This window comes from Anarhichas minor, unplaced genomic scaffold (assembly GCF_050575085.1).
Source record: "Anarhichas minor isolate MPS153535 unplaced genomic scaffold, ASM5057508v1 ptg000010l, whole genome shotgun sequence".
In the NCBI taxonomy this organism is placed as follows: Eukaryota; Metazoa; Chordata; class Actinopteri; order Perciformes; family Anarhichadidae; genus Anarhichas; species Anarhichas minor.
The window spans coordinates 8,589,196-8,603,956 of record NW_027466456.1 but is presented as its reverse complement, the minus strand read 5'-3'; the positions used below and the strand labels follow the sequence as shown (position 1 = coordinate 8,603,956).

Below are 14,761 nucleotides of genomic sequence, written 5' to 3'. Positions count from 1 at the left end.
TTATATTGTTGACAGTATGATCAAATAAGATAAGGATCTATTTATCGTGCTGTATTCAGAAACGTCATTTGAATGTGTAAGCAGCAAGACTTCAAAAATGTGTATTGTTCCAATTAATTAACTAACGTTAAGCAGTGAAAGTTAATTAGGTAAACAGTATGAATGAACGAAATTACTTTAGAGTAACTTTAATGCAAATTATACATCACTAAATTTCAGAACAAGACAGTAAAATAACTCATTGCACGGCACAGTAAGAAACACCTGCCAAAAATTACGACTGTCAACTGTGCATTCTTATTTTATTTAGAGAATTGTATCAAATTTATTCTGCATCAACAAGGCAAACAACATCATTTGGAAATCACAAGTAGCTTGAATGGAAGAGTTTGATTCCAAAGTACTGATACACCCATTGTGGGGGAAATTAACCTTTTCTCTCAACAGACATTTTGACTTTTCATTGCAAAAAAAGCAGAAGTAAACTTATATCATTAGCAATGGCTCGGAGTTTTAATTTAAAAGTAGCATGAGTGAGCAATCATGTGCAATACTGGGGCCCTAATTATCAAATACAAAGAAAAAATAGCTATTATCAAGTTTATTCATTACACCTGTGTTTTCCCTGTGCAAAAGGCCTGTTCAGATACCAGTTCTTAGTCAAAATGTTTGAAATGTTCAAATGGACTTCATCTAAGATCTTTATCTAAGAAAAGGTTTTTCTTAATTTTCAGGCAGTGAATATCTCCTTTACTTTAAATTAATCAGAAGAAAGAAAGGTGCCTACAATTGCAAAAATACAAATAAAGCTAGATATGAGAGAACATTTATAAGGATAATGTGTGACAAAAATAGCATTTCCATAACTCTGACATGTCTCTCTGCATATTTTTTGGGATTTACAGTGCACTATTTTAATTAATGATAAACTATTAGTTCATCCTATAATTGTATCTGCACATTTAACCAAAACAGACTTCACTGGATACAATTACATTGCACAACACAAAGCCTGACCAGTTTTCATACAGTGATTGTCACAGTTTAGGCTCTGAACTAGTCACTAACTGGCACTAGGACTCCTCTGGATTCAGATGTTCTGAGCAGCGGGTCTGTATAATCGTCTCTCTTTGCTTCAAGCCACCATGTTGTCATGTCCCCTTTTCCCTGTTAGGTCAAGAAAAATGAGAGAGTGAATGAGAAAGAGAAGAGAGTCATATTGCAAAGCATGTGTCCCTTTGAATTTTAAATAAAGCCATTAGGGTTTGATGGGGGGCAGAGAGCAGCAGCTGAGGCCATCTCTTAGCAAGACATCACAAGTGTCAGCCGCCCAGTCCTTTGGGACTGAGAAGTAACCCCTCCCCCATCATAACACTGGCACCACCCTAAAAGAGGTCTTAGGTTACAATGTGAATAGAAGCCAGTAGAACTGAATGATGGTTCCTTGAAAAACAAAGCAAATACCAGACACACCCAGTCTCTTTTCCATTTGGAGGGAACTTTCATGTAATCTTTTGAAATCTCAGCCTCATAAATCCCTTGTCTTTTTCAAAGGTGGTGCCCCATCTTGTATGTGATTATATTTATCACTGCATCAATTAGGCTTTTTTTAAAGAAACGGTTACCTCCATGACAGCACAAAGAAGGTAGAAATAGCATTATATGCAGCAAAGCTTATCATGCTAGTGAGGTTTATTTTGAGAGATGCTGTGGGTGTACACTCAGTAGCCAGTTTGAGATGTGCACCTCGATACAGCACTCTGATACAGCAGTCCTGCAACAGCTCCTACTCTCATGAAGGTTACAATGTTCAGTCTTTGTTGAAACTATTTTAGAAAGGTGTTGATTCAACTTCATGGCCATTTTGGAGGCTGCTGTTTGCGATGCTTTTGAACTGTATTGCATTATACAGAGAAGTGTTTCTGTCATTGGGCCTACCCTGATTGATATAAATGGAGTGGACAAAATAATAGAAATACCTATCAGTATAAAGGATCCAATGACTACATTCTGCCTTCCTAATACAAATAAAAGCACAGGAGGCTTATTATGCTGTGCAGATGGTTCTGTGTTTGTCACTGTAGCGGACATAATATCTCAATATTCTTCAACACAGGTCATATATCACACACACACACACACACACACACACACATATAATGTTACCTTCACAGGAAGTGTTCCTCTGCATGTCAGAATGTAACCTCTTAGCATGTGAAGCAGGTCAGCTGTGGCACCACTCACCTGGATCTTCAGAGCTATGGACATAATTATAAATAACCAGTTTATTTTTTTCTTATGTGCAAAATGTAGTGCATGTTTATATCACGCTATTCTGCAGTTTTTTAACTTTACAAATCAATATAATTTGTATTACAAATTGTGCTCTCCAGCCAATTACAATTAAAACCAAATTGCAGCAGTTAATCCATATCGTATAAAACTGATCTAGTAAAATGCATATGTGTTGAAAAGTGTTGTGTGAAATATGGGATTTATGGTTATCGATCCTATACAATTTAAAGTACTATATTTTGTGTCATCATTATAGTCATATTCATCGAGATCTAATACAATATAGTGTACACTTTGCATAGGCATCATTTGCACATTTTCCAGCATATATGACACTTATAGTTTTTCACATGGTGACTTAAACACATGGTTGCAAATTGCGAAAGGCAAAGAGCATACTGCACTGTGTGCACAAACCTTACACAATTGAGATGAGTTCGATTTTCCTCAAAAAGCTCGTCAGGTTAACTTTTAGCTCGTATTATGAAGTTAAGACTTTTTTACAGTCACTCGGTACTTATCCATTATTCCACTAGTTTAATGCAGAGGATTAGGTGCAGGAGATCACTTTGTCCAACCTGCATGTTGTAACTCCACCGTGCTGCTGAGCTAACAGAGACAATCGTGTTTGGCATGATAGCAGCAGGCCAAAGGCCACCGGACAAAAGCTATTGAAGTCAGTTGCAACAACACTGCAGACACACTCTTGAATCAATGTGGGACAATATTAAGAAAGCATGCAGAGGTCATGTAGCACAGTTGTTCAGCACATACAGTAACAATTTAAAGTGAAATCAACATGATGTTTTTTTCTCTGAGACAAACTGTGCCATGTTGAGACATTATTTGGATCAAAAGCAGTGTATCTAATCCTTACCTTCACTTGTTGATTCCATGCGTGACGCTGTGTTGACAGTGTCCCCAAACAGACAGTAGCGGGGCATTTTGGTGCCAACCACACCAGCCACAACAGGTCCTGGCAGGAAAAACACCACAGCAGTGACTGTAGCTGCAACACTTTGGGTGGATAAAATTTAATGTATGACATTGTTGAATCCTAATAATGCATGTCAGATTATTTAAAGGGGCAATACCTTAAATCTTAGAGTTATTTTTACTCACATGTATATATATATATATATATATATATATGTGTGTGTATATATGAAGCAGTCAAATCAATAACAGTAATGTCCACACTTTTAATGTGCAGTTGTCCCAAACAGGGAAAATGGCAGAGGTAGGAGCTTGCGGAATGATTTCAAATAGTATTACTGAAATGTAAAAAAGCAACCCATGTGTCCTCAAAACTTACCCCCATAGAAATTCAAGACCCTCAATGATGATTCAAGTCCTTTAAAAAAACAGTTTTTCTACAGACATGTATTGGTTTGTACGGACTTGAGGCCAGTGGCTGCGCATGTGATGAGATATGTGATAATACTCTCTTTTGGAAGCAGGTCATGTCTTACTTTATCTATCTTACAATAGTTATAATTTATGTTGTCATACTTCAGAGGGTGGATGGGTCAGAGTAGGAGGCATAGAATGGAAAAGTATTGGAAAAGTAATGCATTTTAAGATTTTTATTATGACCTGATGTGTAAAACCTTATTGAATGGAATGGAATATCTTTGGCTGTGAAATAATAATAAAAATGTAGGTAAAAAAAAAAGTATAACAATTTAAGCAGCATTTACATTTAATTGTATTAATATTTAGCTTCTCATATATGCAAACAGGTTGGTTAAGATTACTCTTACATTCGGCAACCTGACCTTGGACCGTTGTAAAACTGTGAATGTGTCTTTCGAAAACAATCTGATATTTTAACCTTTGGGAAAAGCAAAGCACAGGTCGGATAAACTGATGCTGGATACAGGTGAGATGTCCACAGTACCTGAGTGGATGCCAGCGCGTATCTTCAGCTGTGTGTTGGGTTTATGAGGGATCTTGAAAGTGTGGCAGACACTGACCAGATCAAGAGCCATGCTGGCTATCTCCCCAGCATGATTGATGCCATTCTCTTGAGGGACCCCTGAGACCACCATGTCTGGATGATAAGCCAGTATTCCATGTCAAGAAACAATACAGAAAAGGGAAGAGAGAGATGCATTAATGATAAAATATCAAAACACACATTCAGGCACTCTTTAGACGTGAGATCAGTTGTTGTTTTTGTCTTTGAAATCATCCATTTTAGTTGTGTATCTGCCTCTCAACAAATGTTTGTCCTTGTTTTCAAGCTGTGATAAATTCTAATATAAATATATAGTGTATATTGATGGTAGTTCCTTATCAAAATGATTTATCACTTTTTGTTAGTAGTTCAAAATCAGTTTATTGTCTGTACTTACAAGCATCACCGATTGTCTCCACTTTGTAAACGTCGTAAATATCAATAATGTCATCAAAGCTGGTGTAGAGCTGATTGAGGAAGTCCACTACCTGGTAGGGAGTGCTGGCACCAGACAGCTGAGTAAAGCCCACAATATCGCTGTCACAGGGGAGTAAAACAATGCTAGTCATCTTATACATGTATATGACAATGTACATAACAATCAATCTAAATACATCCTTGTCAATTAAACATATTTGAGTTACGCTCCAGAGAATCTACAACTTGACAAATGTCCATAAAAGAAAAAAAGTAAATGTAATGAACCCCACACAAACCTGAAGTAGACGGTGGCGCTGGAGAAGCTCTGAGCCTCTGTTGTTCGACCCTGACGAAGGTCATCAGCCACCGGTTTTGGTAACATACCTGCATAGGAATTTCACCACTTAAAAAGAACATGCCCCAATATATAGTCTTTGCGACAATGGGTAGGAATGATGACGGTGCTGCTTCTGCACCACTAGATGGCAGTGAGCTCATTTGACTGCATCATGTCAGCAACTCATTTGAATGAATAACTGACATCAACTAAAACAGGATCAACTCTGCTTTAGGGGACGTTTCATATGCTGCATTTGGGCATGCATATGTTGGAGTTAATGAATGTATATGTGCACATTTCACAGTTAACTGTTCATCACCCTTTATACAATGAAATACAAATCTAGTCCTGCTTGTACTGCATAGTGTTGTTATCTCTGCAATGTCATCCAAAACAAATTCTTTAAAGCTACACTTGATCAACAGTATGATTCTTTTTGGGATCGATCATTGGAGCCTTGCAACCCTTTCCAATCACTCCGCACTGTTATTCTGACTTACTGTACAACAGCTGATCTGTCTTCTGTTTCTCTTGAAGAAGGTCCTGTGTTCTCTCAGCGACTATGGCCTCCAGATGTTTGCTGTAATTCTCCATCTGCAATAAAACAAAATTCATGTCTGAAATTCAAAACAATCCAGATGGCACAAATGGAATTTCCGTTTTTTTAATAGCATTTGTCTTTGAAGTACTACCGTTTGTTTAGTATATGTATTTTATGTATCTTTACACGCTATTCTAATTTATTTTACCATATCTCAGTGGGTTATTACCAGGTTCATCATCATGTCCACAGGGCTGACTTTGTGTGGGTTCATTTTGTCGAGCATCTTCTTGACCTGCTCAAACGTGGGCCTCATTGGGGCGTTATGACACCAGCACTTCTTAATAAGCTGTTCAGGTGTTCAAGAGAAAAGAGCAACACCTCATTGTCCAATACGTTCAAACAGTCATGTGCGTATGATGTATAATATCAATAGAACGTTACCAAATTTTTCTAGTTATTCGAGAGACAGTTCAACAAGAGCATCAGTACAAATACGACATTATTCTATTTTCAGTTCTAGCAACATCTGCACATGAGACAGACCTCACAGTAATCTCCTTGACTGGGACAGTCAGTATCTGCCTTCCCTGCTTTGACTTCAGGCAGAGGGGGGCGCCACATGATATCCATCCTCACTCCCTCAGCCTGGTCCTGTTAGAGAAGTCTGCTGGTTACAAAGCTAAGAGCAAAAGGAAGCTAAAGGTTGTAATCTACACAGAAAGCCATCATGCTCACTGAAATGAGGTTGGTGCGAGTTGCAATCTCAACCAGAATCATGGAGTAGCTGAGAAGACGAGGGAAAAGTAGAGAAAAGATTTAATGAATGTTATTTTCCGTGTATTTTCCAGTGCAAAGATTCAATAATTTTCATGCATAGATGAAGATGGTTGCCTGTCCTACATAACTCAATGTCCCCATCTTTGATTAAACTGTATCAAATTTTCATGTGTGATCCAAAATGAACTGCTTTAACTACAATTAACTGCTCATACTGTGACACTCAAACACACCTGTAGACATCTGCTGCTGGCGTCATGTTGGAGCTGTTTCCCACCAGGACCTCTGGTGCACAGTTTATACGAATCACATCCCCACAATTGAAGCCATTACTGACGGCCTCCAAGTCCTCCCTTCTGTAGGCTGTGAGCCCATAATCTGACCCCAAATACAGAAAAATATAGAGTACAGTGAAGCAGGATGTTGTTTTTCACTTTGCCTCGATAATAACATTGCTGCTGGTGTAGGACATGGCTGAGTGGTGCAATGATAAGGAGAGGTTTTCTTTCATAGTGTTATTTAATCTGTGTATGTTGAGTGATTTATCACAGATGTGTGATTACTGAAAACAGGAATATAACAAAGACCAATGTGCTTTGACACTGTAGACTGAAGTTGTGTCTTTATTTTTTGTTACCTGAGATTTTGCACACCCAGCGGTCATCAATAACACAGTTTCTGGAGTGAAGTCTACCATGAAACATCCTGTGCTGGTGAAGGTACGACATCCCGCGAGTGATGTCAGTGGCAAAGGAAAGTCTGCATGGGGAAAGGAACAGTCCAGATGTTACTGTTTATGTGTCTGATTATTTTTCCATTGTGGTCTATTGGGGAAATTATATTTAAGTCTTCCTTTATTTGATTGTTAAACTGTGGTGTGAAATGTTGAGTCTGACTTAGCAAAATAATTTTCGTATTTCATTACATCATGGGGACTTCTGTGAGCGCAGTTACCTGTGGAGTAATGTTTAAAAAGAGACAAAATCCCTGATCTAATTCACTGCAAGGAGTGACAAGACCATGATCTTCAGCTCCTAGGTGTGAGTATAACCTACACAAAAAACTCAAATCTATCATTATTAGGTTACTCATGCATAAATGTAAAAGAAGGATGTAGATGGTGGAGGTGGAACTGTTTTGTATTGGACTGCAACTTGATTATTTTCAGTATGGATTAATCTGTTAATTATTTGGTTGATTAAATGACTGAAATCTGGTAGAAAGTTTGTACTTGAGTACAGTACTTGTAAAGCAAATGTACTTAGTTATGTTTCACCACTGCCACACTGCTAAATGGTAAACGAATAAAAATGAAGCCGTATGTGATATTTTCTCACCTGAAGCCCCAGTTGATGGGGATGTCCTCATTCAGCAGGACATCGGACAGGCTTCCTTTTGGGCAGTGCTCTGTGATGATGCTGATGTTGGGGACCTCGATGGAACCACCAATGAACTTGCATAGATTGGGGTGATCCAGTTGCCTATAGCCAATAGGAACAATTACATAAAGCTAAAGGAGTTTGGGAGACAAGAGTTTATTATGTCAGTAAAATGGTTATTTTCCTCACCTAACTTCTTTCACCTCCTTCCTGATGGTTTTAGAGAGGGTGAAATGTTTATTCTGGATGTGTTTCACTGCCACCGTCCTCCCATCACTGCAAGAAGACCCTCAAATCAACTAGAAATTCTCAGCAAAATACATCCTCGTACATTTGAGACATGCAGAGGAACCAGTTATAAAAGTTGGCATTTTGTCAACAACAGATTAAACTTCTTTTTCACAAATATTTGCATAATTCACTTTATCTGTTTTACTACCTCTCAGAGTGTTTCTGTGGTGCTGTAACATGTGAACGTCCCTTCTGGGATCAGTAAAGTCTTATCTTATCACACATTAGACACAGCTCCTAACTCTACAGCGCTGATCCATATGGTATAGCCCGTGTTTTGATCCGTACAGACAAAGAGTAAAAGAGTGAGGCAGTGTGTCTAAAAAACATGCTTGAACATTCAACTTCTGTTAGTTGAATGTTTCTGATTAATGAGCATTTCTATAAACTAAAATAATACTGTTTCTCACTAGATGCCTGGCTGGATGAAGGAAGTGTTGATTCTGGTGAACACGGTCACATCAGTTGTTTGACTGATGGTAGACATACTTTTGACTCGCTGCAGACTGATGGTGCTGCAGAGGCCCATGCAGCACACTTTACCTGCACACACCAGACAGTTAGATACTCAGAGTCAGGGTCAGTAGTAAAACTGTTTTTTTTATGAATAGAAATGCTTTATTGGAGGGTAAAATAACCTCCAGGCGTGACCCATTCTTACTTACATTAACATTTCATTTGAGATTGAAAATCCCACAAAAACAGCAGACATCACAGATACATCCAACATATTCTTGTTGCTTTAAAGCAAAAGGAAAGTGATCCATTCTTGAAACACATTAAAGTCTTAAATGAAAGTGAAAGTCTAAAGCTTGCCAGCAAAGTTTCATGTATATGTAAACAGTATTTATTAACAACTTCAGTGTGAGACTTTTTACCAAATATTATGTTCTTGTAGTTGATGATCCAGCTTTCATCCCAAAGCATCCTCTGTTTCTGGTACTGGAGCCACTGCAGGGAGAACATTAAGATAAACATCAGTGCATGAAACATCTCCTGTGTGTTAGTGTTAGTGTGTGTGTGTGTGTGTGTGTTGCACCGACTGACCACTATGGTTAGGATGAAGCCGCTGCTGAAGAGAGCAACTGGAAGCCCAATGGCCACTCTGATAGTGATGGACATCGGGCAGATGCCACAGTCTGCAGGACAGTTCAGACAGTTCTCCTCCAGCTCGCAGGTCTCATCTCCACACACTGAAACACAATCACACATTTTATATTTGAGGTTTCCATCCACTTTTAGCGGCAGAGGAAGCACTCAGATTGTTTAAAAAACAAACATTCTACTAACATTCTACTAAAGTACAAAGGTATCAGCATCAAAATGTACTTAAAGTACCAAACATAAAAGTGCTCATAATGAAGAATGGATCTTGCAGAATAATGTATATTATATTATTGGATTGTAGTTATTGATGCATTAATGTGTAGATCACTTTAATGCTGCAGCTGGTAAAGATGGAGATCATTTTAATTTCCTCCTGCAGGAAGAATACAGATACATTGACAAATAAGTATTTGTGTAAAAGTGTATTATTGTAAGGTAAGCAGTTGTTTTGAAATGATGGCTGTTCTTACTGCACACAAGTTGACCTTTTTCCTTCATATTTCTGTAGAAGTTCAGGGTGTGAACAAATGCGTGCTCTTACTCCCTTTGACTTGTATTGCTCAACACCCCAGAGATTGTGATTTTGCACAAATGTTTTATTGGATCATGATTGAGCCGTAGAGGCATTATTCAGCACATACTGTAGGATTCAGCATATCAACAAATAGATACTTAGCAGACTGACCTTGAGCACTGACAACAAGCACTTTGGACTCCAGTGCTGCGTGCATGTGTCCCATTTTGATATGAGCAATGACGGAGGTGACTCCCAAATGGACCAGCACCACCTATGTGAGAAAATACCACCATACAAATTGTACCATGGAAGAGTTAGGTTGTATATTGGTAAGTATGAAAATAAGTCTCAGTCAACACTATCATTTACATTTATTGTTTTCTTAGCAAATTAAACAACGAAACGATGGTTGATTGTCCCTCATTAAATAAAATGAAATGCATGAAAAACAGTTCTGAAAGTTATTCAGAACTTTGTTATTATAGTTGAAAACTGTACAGAAAACACTGTCACAAAAAAATGTCAAACTTAACTTCACTATACTGTGAGATAAAAATTAATTCAAACAATCAGAGCTGTAGTTGAATATGTAAACTGTACAAAGAATTGTTTGCCTTATACATCTTTTCAGGACTGTATACAATAATATTCTGTCAGATTATACATCATTTCATTGTTGTTTTTTACTTGGTTGTCTTTACTTTGTGTCATTTGATAAACTGCAACTCCAAAGTATGGCTTTTTATACTCTTCACAAAGGATGTGTCACTTTGATCAAACACATGTCTTTTATGTGTTGCCTGGGCGCAAGATGAATTATCCATCAGACAACAAAGTTAAAGTTGAAAAACTGTTACAGTCAGTCAAAAAATGCAGCTGGTGAATTGTAAATAAGTAAAGGATGCTTTTATTTATTTTTTTATTTGCGTCTTTGTGTGTTAAAACCAATATATATAATTAAATATGGGCAGGTATTAACAGGACATGAGGCTGTAAGAAATACTTGAAATGTTCTCCAAACCTGAACAATTGTTAAAAATGCATCTATACTTTTTGTTTGTGTTGGCTCACCTTTGAACTCCAGTATTTCTGGGACATCATTCCTGCCTTGGAGACAGTGTGAGTCACAATTTTACCATCGTCAGGAATCCACGGGCCACAGATTCCCCCTTCTTTCTGCGAAGAGACGACACAACAGTTATTTATTCCAGAACTCGTCTTATAGACAGTTCATTCATGTGTTAGTAAGTACTGATATTTGAATAACGGTTACTTGGGTTCAACAAGTTGTGTGCTCACTAAAAGAGCTGATGTGTTTCTGCTGCCCTAAAAACTTTTAAAACACACTTTGCAAAACTTTACTTTCATGTAGTTTTTTTATTTTATTCTATAGCTATATGTCTTTTAGGCAAGGTGTTTTCATCAAAGTTGATGGGAAAAGGTTTGGGAAATTTTTAACATCTCAATTTATTCAAAAGTTGCAGCTTTACCAAGATTTGGAAGTCACAGGGGCTCGAAAGAAAATCTAGAGGAAGCATCAAGATATGATACCTTTTTTTTTTAAATAAAAAGCATACTACATAATTAGAAGATCCTAAAGGAGAGATATCATGCAATATAATTGAGAATCCTGAGAAATACATGTGAATTTAATACTAAACAGTGTGTGTGGCATAACGTTAAGATCATGTTTGCTTGCTGTAGTTTTCTCAACGTGAGGAGGAGAAGGTGATGACAGTGTGGATGGTGAAGATGAAACCAGTGTTGTACGACAGGACACACTTCAAATAACCCACCATAAGATTGAGAGGACAGGAGTGGACGTTGGCGTGATACACGCAGCAGTTAATTTCATTGGCGTTGTTCCAGTTTGTCGGGCACTCGTGTTCATGACAGAACCTCTTTGCCTCTGACGCATTACTGGAAGTGAACATAAGATGGTAGACATTGAAATGAACTAACATAAGACTCTAGTGCTATTTACAGTGGAAGCTCAAACAGAAAAACTGCAGATCAGCTTTCCTTTCCTAGAGGGACAATTCACACCAAAATCAAAAATACATATTTTTCCTCTTACCTATAGTGCTATTTATCAATCTAGATATCAGTATGACAGAACAGTTATTTGTGTGTGCGTGTGTGTGTGCATTCAGGGCATGGCAGACGTTTAGGATGCCAGGTGTTTATGTAACACACTCACCTGAACTGGAAAATCTTGTTCTTGACTGCGTACTCGTAGAAGGAATCTGAGGCCGTCACCGTGTACGAGACATTGAACTCTTCCCCATTGGTTGCTTTCTCTGGAGGACGCTGCACCCAGGCCATCTCCAGACCTGTGACAACACACATGCTCGTCACCTGAACCTTCAACAAACACTGTACATATGCATACAGATACTAAAGGATACTGTGTGCTGTATTTGCACACAATTCTATTGAGCCCCACCTACTAAGTCACTGTAATTAATTCTAGACAAATGCTGTAAATGTTGACTCTTTCCTTCTCAGCCACAAGAGGAAAGGCATCTGATTTTACAGGAAATGCTAACAGGTAAACCGCCCAAAGTAGCTACAGATCAGCTGTTTCAACTGCAATGATCCACTCAAACAAACAGACATATAAATGCTTAAAAACTTACCACCACAGCTTATCATGTTGAAATCATTTGGACCGGTGATCGGCCAACAGTCGTACTCAGTGTTGTCCAGATCATGCCAGCAATGTACTCCCTGCAGGCATAGAAAGGATTTTTATTTTCATGTAGGGGCATGTTTTTGTTTGCGTAAGCAAATTTGAAAAGTGTGTTAAGTGTTTTATCAGTGAGTCAGGACTCTTCAAGTGAGTATGTCAATGAATTAAATACACAACTCAGCTCTGCTAAGCCTTGTTGGTGTTCAGCCAAAATGATAAAGAGCAAAAGTCAAACAGCAGCTGACATCAACACCACTAGCAAAAACACTATGGGAACTAAATGTAAGAAAGAATCATCACAGTATTATCTTTCATTCATGATTGATTACAGAATATTTTATAATCAAGGAAATCAGCCCCACAAGAAGCTGGTAAGTAACACAGCAGTACACAGAAACGCCACACCACCACATGCCCGCAGCAACAAGTGTTTCTGACAAGACAACAAAAGCTAGCCGGGTACCCCAGCAGTAAATGAAAAATGTGAACATCATACACTCAGTTTACACAGTATTCCAGCATCTTTGTTAATACAGTCAAAAGAAAAATGTATCACCCTGTCCTTATTTCACATCATTGTCCAGTCCATCAACGGGTCAACTTACCTCTGCGGCTATTTATCCACATTTCCTCTCTGGAATTAAATCTGTTGTAGGGTTATATTTATTAAAACCACAACTTACCAGCAGGAAACACAGGTAAAGGGATGCCGCTGTCCGTAGAGCCATGAGGAGGTTTGCTGCTGCGGCTGGACCCACTCTGAACTGACTGAGTGAATGACCAAATCTGTGCATGTGTGTGTATGTGTGCAGACCCCACAACCGAATGAAGTACCCTTCTCCAAATGTTTTTTTTTTTTTTTATTCCTGAGGCCCACCCTCCCCCTTGTCCCTAATTGCCCAATCAGCAGAAGAGGCTCTCCAATCACAGTTTGATCATGTACTCGTTCACGAGGCGCTTCAGCTCACCTTCATTGTCCTACAGGTCAGAATCCCTCAGAGGTTTCTGCACCTGAACTCACCACCAGGGCATTGTTTCTACTTTTTAAGTCTTCTGCATAATCTGACACCATCTATACTGTCTTAAACGGGTTTTTTCTATCAACTTGACATTTAATTTGAACATTCAACTCTGGCAGACATAGTTGTAGGCGCTTTAATGTTAAAACACTTTCTATTTTAGGCATAAGCTTACAATACAGGAAGGGTTTGATTGTCTTCCTTAACAGAAATAATTAGGTTACAGGTGGCAGACCAGTCACCTTTTGGTTGGGTAACTTCAATACTGCCAATAAGTTTTCACACCAATACTAAAATGATGCTTATATCATACTTTTAGGAATTACTTACAGGTTTTTATTCATGAAAATGTTTTATTTAACTACACTTTAGCTACACTTCTCAAATGTTGTTTGACAAAAAAAACTTTAACAAGCTTTTTCCAGAGTTTTCAGACATATTTCACGGCCTTTCTTAAGATTTTTGTTAGCTCTCATCACACGATCCAAGTATGGAGCTTTAGTCACATGGTAACAGGTATGGGGTTTGTTAAATGTTGTCTTAACACAAGCAGCCACAATAAAACATCCCCTTTAAAAAGAATCATATAAATTAAATTATAATTTAAATCAGGAACTATCTGATCAAAGACCAAGTACTATACACAAGCGTCATTTGGTGAGAGAGAGGGAAATTGTAAACCCATTGGGTGAAAGTGCTATGAAAATACTGTCCATTTACAATTTAGATATATAACAATGATGGTGCACTTTCAATCATTATCTTAGACTGTCAACGCTGTCCTTTCTTTTCTGAAGTGAAACTCCCTGCTGCCATTTATCAGGTAGAACATTGTCATCATTTTGTTTAGCTGAAACTGAGCTGGGAACATTGTAGGAGAAACCAGTCAGTTCTGTAAATTATACATAATTTAACTTTAAACCTGGCCTCTATGAGTCCTTGCATGTATGACACAAGGGATATTTATATAGCATCATACCCTATGTACTGGTGAGAGTGTTCCTTCTCTGCCTACATCTGTTTGCACTGAGATTAAAACCAAATCAAAAGACAGCATTTCTGAACATCTGTGAAATTTAATTGGCTTTTCAAGAATGCATAATTACAGCACAGCTGTAGAAAAAGTTTACAGTTTATGTTTTGGGGAGGCAGCAGTCACGACAGGTCTACAGAGGGCTCTATCCAGAACATACAGTACTCGCTATAATACAGCATGTTTTTAATGGAAATGACAAAGCTCAACCTGAAACAAAAACAAAATGTCATTCATATCCAGAGTAGTTTTCTATGAGCCATATGCACAGTGTTGAACCTGTTCCTCTGCTGTCAAAAGATGCCGGTTGTGTTTAGGGGATTAAATCGTAACTGCGGCAAACGCTTTGCAGTCTAATTCAGAGGAGGATATTGTTCCTCCCACTTA

The 14,761-nt window shown here is 38.2% G+C and overlaps 1 protein-coding gene across 1 annotated transcript; it reads right to left on the bottom strand.

Moving 5' to 3' along the window:
- Positions 1-36: 36 nt before the first annotated feature.
- Positions 37-13,050, bottom strand: LOC142946384 (atrial natriuretic peptide receptor 2-like). Its single transcript, XM_076087566.1, has 23 exons — positions 13,006-13,050; positions 12,270-12,360; positions 11,831-11,963; positions 11,423-11,550; positions 10,702-10,802; positions 9,799-9,901; positions 9,054-9,199; positions 8,885-8,957; positions 8,417-8,549; positions 7,905-7,991; positions 7,674-7,817; positions 6,974-7,095; positions 6,570-6,714; positions 6,295-6,343; positions 6,103-6,204; positions 5,786-5,905; positions 5,516-5,609; positions 4,972-5,059; positions 4,653-4,792; positions 4,196-4,348; positions 3,173-3,271; positions 2,167-2,258; positions 37-1,167 (listed from the first exon to the last, which is right to left on the bottom strand). Exons 1-23 carry the CDS (start codon positions 13,048-13,050, stop codon positions 1,057-1,059), a joined length of 2,499 nt encoding a protein of 832 aa, XP_075943681.1. The 3' UTR covers positions 37-1,056.
- Between the last annotated feature and the right edge of the window lie 1,711 nt (positions 13,051-14,761).